This window comes from Sycon ciliatum, chromosome 1 (genome assembly GCF_964019385.1).
Source record: "Sycon ciliatum chromosome 1, ocSycCili1.1, whole genome shotgun sequence".
Lineage (NCBI taxonomy): Eukaryota > Metazoa > Porifera > Calcarea > Leucosolenida > Sycettidae > Sycon > Sycon ciliatum.
This window is the reverse complement of record NC_088643.1, coordinates 38,781,041-38,799,906: the sequence shown is the minus strand read 5'-3', so window position 1 is coordinate 38,799,906 and position 18,866 is coordinate 38,781,041. Positions and strand designations below refer to the sequence as shown.

General features: G+C 48.3%; 1 protein-coding gene across 1 annotated transcript in view; it reads left to right on the top strand.

The window, feature by feature from the left end:
* Positions 1-198: 198 nt before the first annotated feature.
* The window catches only part of LOC135824801 (uncharacterized), a 46,491-nt gene continuing 27,823 nt past the window's right edge, over positions 199-18,866 (top strand). The window contains exons 1-10 of the mRNA XM_065337516.1: positions 199-621; positions 4,478-4,539; positions 5,645-5,731; positions 6,840-6,867; positions 7,940-8,054; positions 9,432-9,533; positions 10,522-10,577; positions 11,105-11,207; positions 11,590-11,642; positions 12,089-12,214. Coding sequence (XP_065193588.1) covers positions 507-621; positions 4,478-4,539; positions 5,645-5,731; positions 6,840-6,867; positions 7,940-8,054; positions 9,432-9,533; positions 10,522-10,577; positions 11,105-11,207; positions 11,590-11,642; positions 12,089-12,214 — 847 coding nt within the window. The 5' untranslated portion in view covers positions 199-506. The remainder of the gene's footprint in view (positions 622-4,477; positions 4,540-5,644; positions 5,732-6,839; positions 6,868-7,939; positions 8,055-9,431; positions 9,534-10,521; positions 10,578-11,104; positions 11,208-11,589; positions 11,643-12,088; positions 12,215-18,866) is intronic.

The window sequence follows — 18,866 nt, the reverse complement described above, 5'->3', positions numbered from 1 at the left end:
GTTGTAAAACTACGACTCCCTGGTGAACACACACAGGCGGTAGGCGCCCGCGCTGGGCGCTAGATCATACCCGGTACCCCGCCGTGCGTCACCCCGCCGTGGCCCCCTCCTCGATCCTAGCAGCTAAATCCTGTTGAGACATGGTGGCTCACATGACCAACTCGTCAAGGAAAGAAATGACAACGCCGTTTGTTTGTGGACACTTTTTGAAGTTTTTCGGATGGAACCAGCACTCTCCACCAAGAAACAAAGGGAACCCAGTTCAACCCACTCGTAGTCGTAGTACTTTAGTTTAGTGCAAGAATGTCACGTTGACCGCACGAGTATGAAAACAATTGAGTAGTCACTGATGCACTGATTCTATCATTCTACACCTGTACTTGTAGCTGATAGATTTCTTCCTGGAGTTCATTTTGATAATACTTGATACCTGGTAGTTTTCATTCTGAGTTGGCAACTTGTCTGGCACTTCTCTTGGCCTTGCAAGTCCATGAATTTTATTAGAAATGGGCTGTAGAATATTCTTTTTGTCGGCTTTTTTGCTGGCAGTGTTACTGAATTGCTTCACCATAAGCCCTGCAGCTGGAGATTGTTTTCCACAAGGCCTCAGGAAAGATTGTGGTATGTTGCTGCCCATTGTGTAACGATATGTAGCACTTTGAAAGCGTATTGATTATACTGAACTGTTGTTGTCACACATTGGTATTGGTATTTTATCAAGAGTCTATAAACATTTTTTTATGGACTCTCGGTATTATTATAATTACATGTATACCGTATTATCTCTAATATAAGCACGGTCCTTTATTTTCCGTGCTATTAATGGAGACGTTCCTTTATTGGAGACTGTTCCATTATTATTTCAACCTCATTTCAGAGGCATGTTGCCATGCCAAATTCATGTATGACACACACATTTCAGGTTTTTTTTCGCCGGTACAGATAATGAATTTACACAGTGTGCTTATAATGGAGACTGAGCACTTTATTTTTTGAATGCTGCCCCAAGGTGTTCTATTATTGGAGACTGTGCTTATATTAGAGATAATACGGTACTACATTGTACCAAGAGTACATAAACCAGAGTGTTTAACTGTGCATATCTGATCTGAAACAGAGCAGTTCGTGCACTACGTCACCCTGATGAGGTCAGCGCTGCAGCCAAGCTGCGACTTGCGTACAGCTCAAATTTTCGTGTTTCACAGTCCGGAAATCAGCCAAGTTTGCATGATTTAGATGTCCTGTTTTAGGATTTCGGTGTTTTTGTGTGACTGCGTACGATGTGTACATCCGCTGGCAAGTAAATCCACCATGCTATCCGTATCAAAAAACCGAAATCAGGACAAACTCAGTGACCTGCACCACTGTGACTGGTTACGCAACTTTTCACCGTACCTGTGGCTTACCATGCCGTCAGAAATGACGTACTGCACGAATTACGCTCCCACAGAAACCATCCCGAGTTGCACACTCTGGTTTATGTACTCTTGATTGTACCTATTAAATTCATTTGTACAGCCAATGCGAAACATTTCCACAAATCAAATGCCCAACTTTTGGATGCCTAGCACACTCGTAGACAACGCCCCCCCCCCCTCAACTGGGCTCAGGCTCGACCAGAGTGACCTCTTTCCAAAATGTTTTCAAAAACGCACCATGGCACGCCTGAATCCGTTCAATCATTTCATCCTCGGATGTCTAGTGCACTCGTACACGCCCCCCCCCCCCCCCCCCTCCCCTCAGCCGGTCTCAGGCTCGACCAGAGTGACCTGACTCTAAGGCTGCCAAGTGGTCCTTTCCGTACCTCCTGACATGTTGCCTTAGTCCTGTGTTTCCCAGTTTGACCAGGAACACTGATTACTTTAATTCCTTCCAGTTTTGGATATTTGGGACACTCGGCGTTTCCTCTGAGTGCTCGCACAGAGCACCCAGAACGAGCGACTTGTGGTCGCATTTTCGCTGGGTGAACTGAAAAAACACAAAAAATCGAAATATGAGTAGGGTGGTGCGCTATCGGAGTAAGTGGGCGCTGCCCCCCCCCCCCTCCCCTACCCCCTTTGGCTGGCTGGAACCCTGCTCTTGGGAGTCGCCCTGCATCCCGCCGAGGCCCCCAATACGAAAACAAGAGCAAAAGTGGGGAGGCCCAGCTCCCCCCCCCCCTCGTTCATGGTTCAGGCTTATGTAACTATGACAACCAAATAGATGACCAGACACATGTTATTTGTTCATCGATGGAAAAGCCCTTCCTCTATCAGTTTGCCTCGTTCTGGAACTCATTTCTTAAATCTCCTCTTTTCCGTTTATCAGTTGTCTGGAACAAGCTCCCTGAGCCTACGCAGGGAGCGATCTTCTGCTAAGTTTCGGTTTCTCGTAAAGGACCATTATTTAAAATATAAATTCTCCACGACTGGAATTCCTGATTTTCATATCTAGTGCTCGTCATGTATTCTGTTTCTCCTTGGTGTGTTTTATCTGTAGTTTTCCTTGAGCAGTGTTTCTGCTAAGTATTTTCCCTAGCCCCTTTTCACTTCCCTTTCGTCTCATCCACCCTTCCAGGGAACTCCCCCGATAAGTATCCATTTACTTTTGGAGAATCCTTCAAATATAGTCTAAATGAAAAAGCACACATAGTATCGACTATTTAGTGTTGGCCGCTTGAGTGGCAGGAGAGTGCCAATAGTGAGCAAGGGCAGTCCTATCATGATCACATATCGAATATGGATGGTCAATACAGTGGTCTGCATAATAGCAGCTGTAGTAGTATGAAACACAAATCTACATTGTGGGGGAACTAATGAGGGTGGATGCTCGCCAACATAGTCATGTGCCAGAATGCACTTAGATTGTAGTGATTTCATTTATTTTTATTTTTTATTTTTATTTACACTAGTCAGAACAACAGATGGCCTAATCAGTCACAACTTAAAGTTTCATGCCATCTCAGGCACTCATCAGGTGATATGAACATCAAGAAAAATAACCCACTATTTAAAGCCCAGTATGGCGGGACAAGGATAACAGAAAGCGCTAGGGGCGCTATCAACTCATATCCGATTCAGTGCCATAGCCAGTAAGGATCGCGGTACTAAGAAAGGTGATAAAAGTGATAAAACGGTACAACCAAGTTGGCACAGCTAGTGAGATGTGCGGTGCAAAGATGATGATGGTGACAAGGCGGCAGAGGGCTGTCAACTGGCTCTACTGCCTGGAAGCAGGGTGCCGAGAAGATCATGTTATTGGTGTTGATAGCATGAATTTATTTTGATGTCGACATTTAGATATCAACTCCGACTGCTTGTTGAGGCTTGATCTCCTGTCAGCAGTGATTATTCTCGCCTTCTCCTCGAGGCACAGGCTGCATCTTTTCGTTATGTTGCTGTAGGCCTTGGCCTTCTGAACCACTCGCCACTTGATGTCGTGCGTCTTGCCATTATCTTTCTATTCCCACACATGTTTTGAGAGGCCCGTGGATTTGCGGTATCCAGGAAGCTTGATGGATGTCTTGTGATTCTTTATTATTTTTATTTTTATTCAACATCTCCTGGCTCGTTGTAAGACTGCCAATAATGACGGACGTATTGATAGCCTGGAGCACTGTGCAGGGCCGGCGCCACTGGTATGTCCGGTACGGCCATGGCCGTACCAACTTCCCAAAAAGTCGGTCCACGTGGAACGTCCAAAACCGGGGAGAAAAAGTTTCGATGTACTTCAGTATGATTTTTTACAGGGAGTCGCCCCGAGTGCAGGATTTGCCGTCTAAATTCCAAAACAATCTGGGGGAGGACCCCCAGACCCCCCTTAAAGATGGCCCTTCGGCCGCTCCGCAGAAGCTGCCTCCAGCCCTGCTGTGTCAGTCATTGCCACTGGGGAAGTATTTATAGCCCGAAGCACTGTGTCAGTTATTGCCGCTAGGTTCTCAGTCCTTTCCTTCAATTGCTGCATCATCGGTTTAGCCTGTTGCTCGTTCATCTGCTGCATCTTCTCAGCGTCTGCTCCCGCATGGTACTTGGCATGATACTTCGCAGACAAACAGCATAGACTCAATCTACTGGATCACTTTGTGCAAGCGAGTCCAGCATGCATGATTTGTTGTAACAATAGCATTTCATGAAGGGCTGACAGACGGGCTTCTCCTCGTCAGCGAGTGACTCAACTTGCCCAAGTTCCCCAACACTGACAATCTTCGCATGCTCTCAAATATTTTGATTGCACTCCTTTTGCATGCGATGGGGCATTGGCGGCTATCTTTGCAGTCTGACTAATGCCAGGTTTCTACTCGCTGGTGCATGTGTGTGTGTGCGTGTATGTGAATGTGTGTGTGTGTGCATGCGTGTGTGTGCATGCGTGTGTGTGTGTGTGTGTGTGTGTGTGTGTGTGTGTGTGTGTGTGTGTGTGCATGTGTGAGCGCGTGTCTATGTGTGTGTGTGTGTGTGTGTGTGTGTGTGTGTTTTGGCTTATTTTTGTTGGTCTGAATTAGGATTTTTTGGCATTACTCAGCAGCAATGCCTGGACAAGGGATGTTGCTGGCATGAGTTCCCTGTAAGTGAAGGTATCTAGACTTTTGTCTATGTGCATTTTATTTTACTTTGGGGGCTCGAATTGTCACTCTTTGACTTTTCGAGGAGTATCGTTTTCTGCAGAGGTGGCTTATTGGCCTCTTCAGAAAGCGAAAGTCTCCTCGAAACTCCTCAAAGCTCCACAACCTCATCCATTGGGAGAGGTGGATTAGTTTAGAAGAGCTTGGACTATTTCTGCGAGAACTGCCTTTTGTATACATTTCCCGTAGTGCCAATGATAAAACCTGCACAAACGGTAAGGGAAGCCTATAATCACGTCAGAAGCACGCTTGGAAAATCTCATTGCTATGACAATCCCAAAGGAAATGATGAGGCTGATTGCCACCGTTCTATAGGGATACTTCAACTAATCTCTTCTAAGATGTTTCTCGAAAAGGTGATGAGGACAATTCGAACGCAGCCTTAGTTATCCTGGTGCTGACATGCTACTGGTACATACGAGTTCTGGCAGTTTGTGAGAACATTTCCAGTGATAATGCTACGTGTCCCTTCCTTCTGAATAGATCGCAATAGTCTGCCGCCAGCACTGCATTATGCAGAGTAGAACAGCTTACGGTGGTCACCTGATGAGCTGCCTGGTTGCCTGATGGCCAGTGACCATCCAAAGTCCAGTCTCACCAATGTCACCATGCAGCATTGGCTGATGGCTAGTGACCATCCCAAGTCCAGTCTCACCAATGTCACCATGCAGCGTTGCCTGATGGCCAGTAACCATCCAAAGTCTAGTCTCACCAATGTCACCATGCAGCATTGGCTGATGGCCAGCGACCATCCAAAGTCCAGTCTGACCAATGTCACCATGCAGCATTGGCTGATGGCCAGTGACCAGCCAAAGTCCAATGTCACCATGCAGCATTGGCTGATTGCCAGTGACCATCCCAAGTACAGTCTCACCCTGCAGCATTGGCAACTGCAGCTGATTACTATCGGCTGCTAGCAGTCATTACATCGCTTTCGAAAGCCAGCTCTTGTGTTAGGAGTCGACTAAATCACCTGGATGGGCAATATGATAGGTCTGTTGCACATTGCGGTCTTTCTTTCATGTCTGTCACCGTCTGTGTTTTTAGGATCATTCACCGTGGTGCTTCTACCCTAACAGTGCACCTCCAAGCTATGTTGTCAAGGCTGTTCTCAACACCACTACTGGATTAAAGGTAACTTGGAATGTATTTCATCTGCTGCTGCTGCCACCACCACCTGTCACCTGCTGCTATTGCCGCTGCTGTTGTCGCTGCTGTTGCCGCTGCTGTTGCCGCTGCTGTTGCTGCTGCTGCTGCTCCTGGAAGCCTGTTTCCACCACACCTTCTGCTGCTGTTGCTGTAGCTGCCATTGCTACCTATGCCGCCATTGCTACCTCTGCCGCCATTGTTGGTGCTGTGGCTAAAAGTTGTCTTCCACATCATGTACTTGGAGTACATCATTTTTTCCTTGTATACACAGTGTCGCCAAGGCAGCCGAGCACTACTATGACTACACTTGCATGTCTGCTTTCCTCCCAGTAGTTACCAAAGTGGGTTTTGGTTTTCCTTCTGCCACACAGCTGTCTCCCGCATGAGCATGTGTGTGTGTGCGTAGAACTATTTCAGAGCATTTCAGTGTCTACTCTGTTGTTAGTACATGCCTGGTGCTGGGGCTATTGAGTTTGTGCTTGGGCCTGGGAGCAAGAAATCCACACATGGGACTGGGCAATTTTCCTTGTACACCACCGCCGCAGATGTATCCCAGAGCTAGAGCGTGTAGCAAGCAGTCATTTTAAAATCATGCTGTTGCTGGCAATGAGATCCCAGCAGGGAATGATTGTTCAGTGGCCAGATGCACCGTGTGTGTGTGCACATTTTCAGCACCCGTATGTGGTGTCTGCTCAAAGCGCCCTATCTGTATCAGAACTTTATAGCCGGCTGCGGCATTATGAACATTCGAACAATGTCATGTCTGTCTCCTAAAATGCTTTGTTTGCATGCATGTTTATGTTTTGTGTGTGTGTGTGTGTGTGTGTGTGTGTGTGTGTGTGTGTGTGTGTGTGTGTATGTGTGTGTGTGTGTGTGTGTGTGTGTGTGTGTGTATCTATCTGTGTGTGTGTGTGTGTGTGTGTGTGTGTGTGTGTGTATGTGTGTGTGTATGTGTGTGTGTGTGTGTGTGTATGTGTGTGTGTGTGTGTGCATGTGTGTATGTGTATGTGTGTGTGTGTGTGTGTGTGTGTGTGTGTGTGTGTGTGTGTGTGTGTGTGTGTGTGTGTGTGTGTGTGTGTCTGTGTGCCTGTAGGTATCCCTGATTACCAAGAACACCTCGGGTTAGTTCCTGTAGTGTACTGCTTACAGGCACAGTTTGAGTGGACGTAATGCAGTCGTCTGGAGATGCAATGTGTTGTTGTCCCTATTGGTGCCACTGAATACTAACCAGTGGATTAGCAACTGGTATTCTTTTTCTTTTCTCTGGAATGGTGTCCTGAATGTTGCAAGCCCTTTCCTGCGGCACCCAGACACCCAATCGGGTACCTCTGTGATCTAAAAAATAGAAGGAGAGAGACAGATAGACAGAGACAAAGAGAGCGTATCATGTCATGCCTGTGCATACTTCACCGGATCGAGTGGGCCACAGGTTAGGGGCAGAGATTTGTATATGGGTCAGCTACAGAGTACTGGTACCTGGAAGCACTGAATACGTGATGGCCAGCAGCCAATGGACGACCGCAACAGCGGCCAATGCCTCAGCCTTTTACAAGGTGTAACTGAGTGGTGGACAATTCCAGCTCGAGTTGGCGCTCTACTGTTCTAGCATAGCTTATGCTATCATCTCTATAACAATTGGCGCGTGTGCATGTGCGTGTGTGTGTGTGTGCGTGCGCGTGTGTATGTGTGTGTGTGTGTGTACGCATATGTGTATGTGTGTGTGTACGTATATGTGTATGTGTGTGTACGTATATGTGTGTGTACGTGTGTGTGTGTGTGTGTGTGTGTGTGTGTGTGTGTGTGTGTGAGTGTGTGTGTGTGTGTGTGCGCGTGTGCGTGTTCATGTTCTCAGTTCATGTACACTTGCATAGGAGTCTCTATGTAGATCCAAAAGAGGGGCTTATGTCATTTTTGAGCATTTTTGAATTGTCTGTACCACGACATTGCTGTCATCCAGCAGATCACTGTGTAAAAAGCCTAAGTCCTAAATCTTCATCTGTCACAGAGTTATGGGTGTTTGAATAAGTGTACATGTACTTACATCGCTTTATATGGAAAACTCAGCTCAACTTTCGAATGCATTTTTTCTCAATACTGCCTGAAACTACATAAGCCCCCTTTTCGGATCTGGAGGCGCAGCTTAGTAATTATTATATCTATAATGTGTCCTGCATGCATCTGGTGTTGATGTAGCTGGTCATGGCGCTGCCATCACACCCGTAACACTGCGAATTGACTTTGATACTGATCAGCGACTGCATGTCAAGTTTACGGATGATAACGACATGAGATGGGAAGTGCCAAGCCAGTAAGTTTGTGCGGGTGATGTACCACTGATATTGCTGGTTGGGTTGAACTGCGGTACATGCTGCAGCTGTCCTCTCTCCCCCTTCTGCCTGTGCATGCATTATGATCTCTGTATATCTGGCTGTCTGGCTGGTTGTCTACAATAGTAAATACTGTAGAAAGGCTAATTTTAGCGGGTAAAACTTTAGTGTTTTTTGAATGTGGACTAATTCGCGATGAAATATTTTACCGATCCGAGTTTCAGAGTTCAAAAAAAGGATGATTACACTCACTGTACTGGACACGCAAAATTTCGATTGGCGCGGCAAAACTTTAGCGAAAACACTCCTTTCCCTAAAATCGCTAAAATACCACCATCGCTAAAAGTAGCCGTTTTACAGTAGCTGGACCACACAACACGAGCAAGACTAAACTCTGATGGATACTGATATAAAGTCGGCGTGGAGACAAGAAACCTAATATTGAAAGAAATATGGTGAGCGCACTCATACCACGACACCAATGGAACTGTCCTTCGATATTATTCCATTGGTGTTGTTTTAAGTTATGAGTGCGCTTACAATATTTCTTTCGACATTAGATACTGATATAGTTAACGTTTCTACATCCAATGTTTTCTTCAGAATGATAATGGTTATTATAGAGGAGGGAATGCACTAGGGGTGAAACGGTTCCATGTTTTTCATGTTCGGGTACAGTACCCTAATGCCAGCATAGTTTCCCACGGTTCGGGTATCGGTTCCATGCACTCTTTTCTCCAGACTGACAAAGACAATTATTTTTTAGAAAAACATGTTTACGAGCAAGAACGAGACGTCGGAGAGTCCATATGCGAAGAAGATAATGACCTAGAGAACTCTTTGGAAGAGCGGTGATCGTAAGGTAAGACATTTAAATCTGGAGTAGACTTGACGTGTACATGTATTTGTACGAAAACGAGATTTTTCGAGTTTCGGTTCGAAATTTGACGGAACGGGTACCCGATTCTTTTCAGCTGGCGGTTCCAAAACCGGTTCCTTACCCGAACCGTTTCACCCCTAGAATGCACCCAGTCGGTGTAAGATTTTTTTTGGGGGGGGGGGGGGAACAAGGGCATGAATAAAGATGTCAACATTCATCAAAGTCTACTCTTGCTCCTGTTTTGTGGTTCGGCTATTTACCGGTATATTTTGTGAATCTGTCGGCTGGAGCTGTGTTGGTACGTCGTTGTTTGGATAATCAAGCCTTTGCTGAATTCTCTCTCTCACTCACTCTGCCTTCCTGTCTGTGTGTGTTTCTGTCTTTCTCTCTCCTCCCCTGTCCTCTCCCTTCTATCTCTTTCTCTCTTCTCTCCTTCAAATTTTGCTGTTCGTACATGTATACTGTTCATCAATTGTAGGTTTTCACCTGTACCAGACCCACCTACCAAGCGAGCATCTAACCCGATGTACACAGTCACTGTTGCTGATCCTGGTCAGGTGTTCTTTATCAAGATAGCACGGTAAGCACAAGGTAACATCGGTATACTTTATCAACGTAGAGCCGTGAGCCTGCCCGGAAGTTCATTCGCTGCTACTTAGTAGCGTCCTCGCTAAACCGGAATCTGAACGTACAAACTCCTTTTAACCCTTTATTGGCCGGCCCATACATTGATCGAACACCGATGTTCGATGGGGTAGGCATTTTGAAATTATCGTAACTTGGTCAAATATCAGTCTTTCGGAGAGATCGAAATATGTAGGTTGAAGAGAAAACTCTCAGCTGGCGCCTCGAACAATTTTCGAAGCGATACAAAGAGCGGTTCTTGAGTTATAACACTCGTAATGTTGGTCCCGGGAAATTTGCGCTCAGAGCGCGATGCATGGGTCAACGACCGGGATTTTCCCTGCTTACGTCACCTGTTGACAAGGCTACACCAATTCGACTTCAAAAGCAGGTTCCCGGAGTCTCTACGAAAAATGTTGAGTTTGATACGAGCAACAGGAGTGAAATGGTGGATATAGATAGATCTCGAGCGTGAGCCCAGCGCTGGTGGACCTTCCCTGGCTTTCAGCGCTGGGCCAGTGCATCCCGTGGAGTCGAGTGTACGCTCATTGCGCTCCTCTCGCCAAGGCCTTTCCCGGATGCCCAAGATCGTGGAATTCGTCCAGTGCAAACTAAAGTTACGTCCAATTTAGGTACAGGTTTGGCGATGGCGTGGGCTTGTTTATATTTTAATCGGCCAATAAAGGGTTAAAGCATTTTTCAAAGACGGCAGCATGTGTACGTACATTGCACGATGCTGCCACATCCAATGCCTTTGTGATGTCCCCTCACCTATGAGGTTTTGCAATGTGTAGTTTGGAAGTGATTCTGGTTATTTGTTTACCAAGTACATGTACTTGCACAGGGGCTTTGACAGTCTAATTGAGATACTGACAATGAGCCAGTTGGGTGTGTTGATTTTAAGATGGCATTGGTTCTTCTTTGCTTTTCATCAATATTGATAGGAAATCTGATGGTGATGTTATCTTTGACTCAACCGGAACCACAAGCTTCACTGGCTGTAAGTCCCTGGGAATGTCTATTTCTTGCTGCCTATCTTCTCAAAACATCATTGCTAGGATTACCCTGTCGGCATGAAGATCATGCGAATGTGAAATACAATGTATTTCAAGTAGGGACAAACTTTGAACTACATGTCATGTTAGTATTAATATACGCATTCCCGTGGCAGCGTCAACCAAGCAGTTATGCTTGATCCACACGTTCGCTTATGCTGGACATTGAAACAGAGCAGATGTAGATATCTCCTAGAGAATGGGGCTCTACAAACCAATGATCAAAGTGAATACTTCAGTAACATGGAGCGTCATAAAATTGGTCTCATTGGGAAAAACGTCATCGTTATTGTCTCTTCATATCATATCATGTGGTTTGTTCAAAGAGTGAGGATGAATGAAGACTAGTGCTATCTGAATGGAAGTGAACTAACACCAAGTCCTGGCTGGTTTATTTGGACATGATGATTTATTCTGCTATGTGTTCTTTGTGTGGCATTCCACTGTTTGCATATGGGCATCGGGCATACAGTATCGTTCTCTGATCAATACCTGTCCATCACCACTCAACTCCCATCTAGTCCCAACATCTATGGTCTTGGAGAACATGTCCATGCTCTGAAGCTTTCCTCAGGGTAAGGGATTGCAGTGCCTCTACTGGCGCTGAGCTAGGTAGGAATTAGGAACAGGCGACGAAGTCCCTGCCAGGTTGTTCTAGGATAATTAGCTGTTTTGCCAGCCAACTGACTTGTTTGACGGTTATATTGCAATTGTGCTGCTTCTATGCATACTATAATAGTATCTAGTTATCCAGAGGTTCTTGGCATTGTGACTTTGCAATTTGCATATTAGGGCTGGTGTCAACATTCCAAAGGACGCCTCACGCAGCTTCATTGGACTTTTTAATCATTTAGAGGCAACTCGCCTACACTCAAGGATGCACTGCGTTTCACACAAATCCAGAAATTTGTCAATGTTTCGGTTTTCTGTTTTTTTTTTGCTTCATGGTTTCCACAGAACATATACCATGTGGAACTTTGACACGGCTACTCCTCCCAACTTAAATCTGTGTAAGTACATGACTGTATCGTACTTATCCATTGTGATGCAGTACATGACTGTATCGTACTTATCCATTGTGATGCAGTACATGTCTACATGTGTGGTTAGGGACAAAATGCAGAGTGCAGACCACTTCGGTCACCTGTCCGTCCAGCTAGCCTGACAAGTTACACACTGTCAGGTAATCTGACTGTGCACGTGTGTGTGTGTGTGTGTGTGTGTGTGTGTGTGTGCGTGCGTGTGTGTAGCAAACATGTTCTAGCAGATCATGGTACTCGCGCAATGCACGTTCTTTAGTGTCGAAGTACGTATCTTACCGTACTACTAGTAAGGCCTGCATCCAGTGTTATGCATACGAGTCTACTCTAAACCCTGCGAAAAGTCTCCACAGACACTTTTCTTGGAGGCATCGGTTGATGTAACTTGTGAATGCTCTTCTTGTTCGCGTTTACAGATGGCTCTCATCCGTTCTACATGGACCTGCGCAAGTCTGGCGCTGCGCATGGTGTGTTCTTGCGCAACAGCAACGGCATGGATGTTATGCTCGCTGCGTCCAGCCTCACATACAATGTGATTGGAGGTACGTTGCAAACATGCTAGCCTGCACACATTCTTACAGCCATGCAGTTGCTACAAACATGCTAGCCTTCACACATTCCTACAGCCATGCAGTTGCTACAAGCATGCTAGCCTTCACACATTCCTACAGCCATGCAGTTGCTACAAACATGCTAGCCTTCACACATTCCTACAGCCATGCAGTTGCTACAAGCATGCTAGCCTTCACACATTCCTACAGCCATGCAGTTGCTACAAACATGCTAGCCTTCACACATTCTTACCGTAAAGTACCGCCAGAGCGCCCCGTCTCGCGAGAGCGCCCCACCTTGATTTTACAGCCAGAGAAAAGAAAATCGTATGGCAGAGTGCAACGAAGTGTGTACGATGTGAGAATCTTAGTGTACTAAGGTCACACTTGGCAGGTTTTTGTGTGGAGCTTGTGTCCTCTTGATCTTGAAGGTACAGATTGACTGCAAAACGTGCAATATGTGTACAAGGTTCATGTCGTATGACCTACAGACAGCAGACCACCTCCACAATACGACCACGAAAGGATGAGATGGTGGGGCGCTCTGGCGGTACTTTACGGTACAGCCATGCAGTTGCTACAAGCATGCTAGCCTTCACACATTCTTACAGCCATGCAGTTGCTACAAGCATGCTAGCCTTCACACATTCTTACAGCCATGCAGTTGCTACAAGCATGCTAGCCTTCACACATTCCTACAGCCATGCAGTTGCTACAAACATGCTAGCCTTCACACATTCTTCCAGCCATGCAGTTGCTACAAGCATGCTAGCCTTCACACATTCTTACAGCCATGCAGTTGCTACAAGCATGCTAGCCTTCACACATTCTTACAGCCATGCAGTTGCTACAAGCATGCTAGCCTTCACACATTCCTACAGCCATGCAGTTGCTACAAGCATGCTAGCCTTCACACATTCTTACAGCCATGCAGTTGCTACAAACATGCTAGCCTTCACACATTCCTACAGCCATGCAGTTGCTACAAGCATGCTAGCCTTCACACATTCTTACAGCCATGCAGTTGCTACAAGCATGCTAGCCTTCACACATTCTTACAGCCATGCAGTTGCTACAAGCATGCTAGCCTTCACACATTCCTACAGCCATGCAGTTGCTACAAGCATGCTAGCCTTCACACATTCTTACAGCCATGCAGTTGCTACAAGCATGCTAGCCTTCACACATTCTTACAGCCATGCAGTTGCTACAAGCATGCTAGCCTTCACACATTCCTACAGCCATGCAGTTGCTACAAGCATGCTAGCCTTCACACATTCCTACAGCCATGCAGTTGCTACAAGCATGCTAGCCTTCACACATTCTTACAGCCATGCAGTTGCTACAAGCATGCTAGCCTTCACACATTCTTACAGCCATGCAGTTGCTACAAGCATGCTAGCCTTCACACATTCTTACAGCCATGCAGTTGCTACAAGCATGCTAGCCTTCACACATTCCTACAGCCATGCAGTTGCTACAAGCATGCTAGCCTTCACACATTCTTACAGCCATGCAGTTGCTACAAACATGCTAGCCTTCACACATTCCTACAGCCATGCAGTTGCTACAAGCATGCTAGCCTTCACACATTCTTACAGCCATGCAGTTGCTACAAGCATGCTAGCCTTCACACATTCTTACAGCCATGCAGTTGCTACAAGCATGCTAGCCTTCACACATTCCTACAGCCATGCAGTTGCTACAAGCATGCTAGCCTTCACACATTCTTACAGCCATGCAGTTGCTACAAGCATGCTAGCCTTCACACATTCTTACAGCCATGCAGTTGCTACAAGCATGCTAGCCTTCACACATTCTTACAGCCATGCAGTTGCTACAAGCATGCTAGCCTTCACACATTCTTACAGCCATGCAGTTGCTACAAGCATGCTAGCCTTCACACATTCTTACAGCCATGCAGTTGCTACAAGCATGCTAGCATTCACACATTCTTACAGCCATGCAGTTGCTACAAGCATGCTAGCCTTCACACATTCTTACAGCCATGCAGTTGCTACAAGCATGCTAGCATTCACACATTCTTACAGCCATGCAGTTGCTACAAGCATGCTAGCCTTCACACATTCTTACAGCCATGCAGTTGCTACAAGCATGCTAGCCTTCACACATTCTTACAGCCATGCAGTTGCTACAAGCATGCTAGCCTTCACACATTCTTACAGCCATGCAGTTGCTACAAGCATGCTAGCCTTCACACATTCTTACAGCCATGCAGTTGCTACAAGCATGCTAGCCTTCACACATTCTTACAGCCATGCAGTTGCTACAAGCATGCTAGCCTTCACACATTCTTACAGCCATGCAGTTGCTACAAGCATGCTAGCCTTCACACATTCTTACAGCCATGCAGTTGCTACAAGCATGCTAGCCTTCACACATTCTTACAGCCATGCAGTTGCTACAAGCATGCTAGCCTTCACACATTCTTACAGCCATGCAGTTGCTACAAGCATGCTAGCCTTCACACATTCTTACAGCCATGCAGTTGCTACAAGCATGCTAGCCTTCACACATTCCTACAGCCATGCAGTTGCTACAAGCATGCTAGCATTCACACATTCTTACAGCCATGCAGTTGCTACAAGCATGCTAGCCTTCACACATTCCTACAGCCATGCAGTTGCTACAAGCATGCTAGCATTCACACATTCTTACAGCCATGCAGTTGCTACAAGCATGCTAGCATTCACACATTCCTACAGCCATGCAGTTGCTACAAGCATGCTAGCCTTCACACATTCTTACAGCCATGCAGTTGCTACAAGCATGCTAGCCTTCACACATTCCTACAGCCATGCAGTTGCTACAAGCATGCTAGCCTTCACACATTGCATATCGGAGCTTCGAGCTTCGATATAACAGTGTATACCAACCCGAAATCGGGTTTTCCTTTGCTCGAGATAGCATTTTCAAAACGCAGTTTTACTAAAATTTGACAAACAAATTTTCGTAAGGAAAACTGCTCCACACGTGATCCATCAGCTCAAACGCGGGAACTCTAGCTTCTTCTTCACCTTTTTTCTTTGCTCGAGGAAGTGTGTAGTTGAAGTTTTCTGTTGTCTGAGTTTTCGGTATGGATTCCGCACCTCAGGATGTTTTTTCGCTAGTCCAGCAGGCTCTGGACCATGCCTTGCGCCCACTGGAGAGGCGTTTGGCATCCCTGGAAGGCCACAACACGTCCATGCCTGTGGGAAATTTGGAGTCCGGGCAAGAGCACGACTCGCGGATCGTGGATGGGACATGTACCCCGGAAACTGATCCACTCCTGATCCCGGTTGCTTCCCAATCGGCTGACTCCTCGTTAGCGAGGTCTACTGCCAGCAGTAGTCAGCCCGCTCAGGCTTCCAGAGCCGGTGTTGAGCATACGCGTGGTGGGTCCGTTGAGGGCGACCCGACAAATTTTCCCACGCTGCAGCCACTCGCTGCTCGGTCGACCTCGAGAGGGCCACCTAGGCTACGACCTCTCCCCTCAGACCCGAGTGGTCCTGAAGATCCAGGCGATCTGGCGCAAGTATGCCACCTGCCGCTTGGTCCGACGCTGGCGGGTGTGGAGGCTGATGATTTGGACTCCGGTAGCACACATAGCCTGGTGTCCGACGGTGTGGGTCCCAACACGGACTGGCCAGCGGAGGACGGGGATGAGGAAGAGCACCGTTTTACCCGTCATGTCTCGCCCGAAACTGCTAAGTACTTAGTTTCTTGAGTCATGTCTTCGCTCAGAACTCAGACGCAAATCCCGGCAGGCCATTTCCCGTCGCTACCCTCGCCCTGACACTCCAGCAGCACTAGTCCCGGCTTTGGATGCACAAGTCGCCCGCATGGTGTATGGGGCTGACAAGAAGCCGCCTCGTTCGGAGGCTCGGCCCGATAGGCCTCAGTACCTGACGCAGGCGAAATTATTGAATGTGGTGGGTCCGTTGTGTGACATACTTGAACACACGCAAAACTCTGGCCTCGGTGAGCAAGGTCAACAGATCCGGGAGGCCGCTACGGCAGCACTGCGTCTCCTGGGAGATGCTAACCAGGCACTCACCATAAAACGGCGCTCCATTTATTTATCCAAGATCCACCCCAAGCTCTCCAGCCTGGCCACTGCAGAGTTTGCTAACCCGGGAGAGTCATTATTTGGCCCTGCCCTGAACGAGCAGATAACGAAGCAGGCGGAAACAGACAAGGCTTGGGCTGACGTACTGCGTAAGCTGCCGCCAAGTCATGGTCATGTGGCTGGGAAAGACAGACGGTCGTCGCGCTTCGGACAAGATCAGGGGGACGGCAACGCCAAACGCCGCAAGCCTTCAGAGGCTTCCCGTGAGCCGTTTTTTCGAGGGAGCGGAGCCCGCAGGGACGGGTGGACCTCCGCAAGCCATGCCCCTCACCGTCCACATTACCCCAAGAAGCCGCAGTGGCAGCCCCGGTCGCCACAACAGCCCGGCAACAAGCACGGCCCTCCGAAGCCAAACAATGCCTGAAACGTTTCCTGCCAGAGGTGTGCTGGCAGGCGCTCCCACCAGACCTGCAATGTCAAGGCACCCAGCTACCCGAGTGGGGCTTGGACTGGAGGGTGAGCGACTCGGAGGTCCAGGGACGTCCGAGCGGCCGAATTGGTGGTCAGACCAGACGCTGGCGTCAGCTGACCGGAGACCCAGAAGTCACGCAATATGTGCAAGGGTTTTGCCTGGAGTTCAGTCGGGAACCAGTCCAGTGGCGGAAGCCACTCCCCAGGCAGATGTCCTCAGAGTTGACCGCAGTGGTGACGAAGGAAGTACAGGCACTGCAAGAGAAGGGTGCCCTGGAAGAGGTGCCCCCTGGTACACCTGGCTTTCTCAGTCCACTGTTTGTCGTACCGAAAAAGAATGGCAAGATGCGCCCAGTGGCCGACCTGCGGGAATTGAACCAGTTTGTGCAATACCACCATTTCAAAATGGAAGGTATCGCCACGCTGCGGGAGCTATTGATAAAGAACGATTTTATGGTGAAAGTGGACTTAACCGACGCATACCTGTCCATGCCAGTGCATCCAACCCTCCGTCGCTTCCTGACGGTGCAGTGGCAGAGTCGGCAGTACCAATTTGCGGCTGTCCCGTTTGGCCTGGCATCTGCTCCACGGCAGTTCACCAAGCTCCTTCACCCGGTGATCACCTGCCTCCGCCAACAGGGTGTACGTCTGGTCGTGTACCTGGACGATATTCTGATCATGGCCGGATCATATCAGGAGGCGTTGCAGCATGTGGCCAATCTCATTCATCTGTTGCTGGCCCTAGGCTTCCAGGTGAACTTCAGCAAGTCAGAGCTGCAGCCGGTACAAGTGGTGGAGTTTCTGGGCTTCCAGGTCAGTTCAATAGCCATGACATTAGAACTCCCCACGGACAAGGTCCATCGGACGTTGACAACTTGCCGGAGCTTAATTGCCCAGCGACAGAGTACGGTTCGACGACTTGCCAGCATCCTGGGACTGCTGTCCTCTGCAGCACCCGCGATTCTTCCCACCAACCTGCATTTGAGCGGCCTGGAATCAGTGCGGGCATCAGCCCTACGCCGGCAAGTACCATGGGAGGAGACCGTCCCGCTATGCGCAGCAGCACTGGAGGATCTGTCTTGGTGGCTTCAGCACCTGGAGGAGGTCAACGGCCGCTCTATTCCTCTGCCAGTTCCAGACCTGGTCATGCAGACGGATGCAGCATCCACAGTCGGCTGGGGAGCAGTCTGTGGTCATCGCCACGCATCAGGCCTTTGGACGGTGGCGGAGAAGCACATTCATATCAACTGCCTGGAACTACGTGCAGCCTTTTTTGGTCTACAATCGCTCGCGAAGGACCTTCGGTCTGCTCATGTGATCATCGAAATCGACAACCAGGCGGCTGTATGGTGCATCAACAAAATGCGATCAACCACCAGCCCGGAGCTGAACAGCGAAGCCCAACAACTGTGGCAATGGTGCCTGGAGAAAGACATCACCATCAGAGCCGAGTACCGGCCAGGCGAATTGAATGTGGAAGCCGACTTTTGGTCACGGCAAACGGGAGCAGCACAGTGGAGACTCCACCGGGAAGTCTTTCAGAGACTAGCCAACCAACTTGCTTTTCCTCTGGAAGTGGATCTGTTTGCCTCACGCACGGCTGCCCAGCTACCCCGATTTGTGAGCTGGAAGCCAGACCCGCACTCGTGGAGGACCGACGCTCTCAGCTTCACATGGTCAGACCTGAATGCGTACCTGTTTCCTCCGTTTTGTCTCCTGACGAGGTGCCTGAGGAAGATTCAGAGGGAGGAGGTAGCTCAGTGTGTGTTAGTTGCCCCGATGTGGAGAGGAGCCCCATGGTTTCCCCTCTTACTGAGCCTCTGTGTCGACCAACCTATAATGCTGCCTCATCACCCTCGTCTACTCATGAACGAGCAGGGCGACGTTCACCCTCTCGTGGAAGCGAGACAGCTGCGCCTAGTCGCTTGGCCGCTGTCGGGCGTATATGGCAGCATCAACAACTTTCAGCAGACGTGTCGTCGCTCCTCAGTTCTTCTTGGCGTGGAGGAACGAGGAAACATTACGACTCAGCTTGGTCACTGTGGTGTCAGTGGTGCCGTCAACGGGAGATTAATCCCGTTTCGCCATCTTCCGGCATAGCAA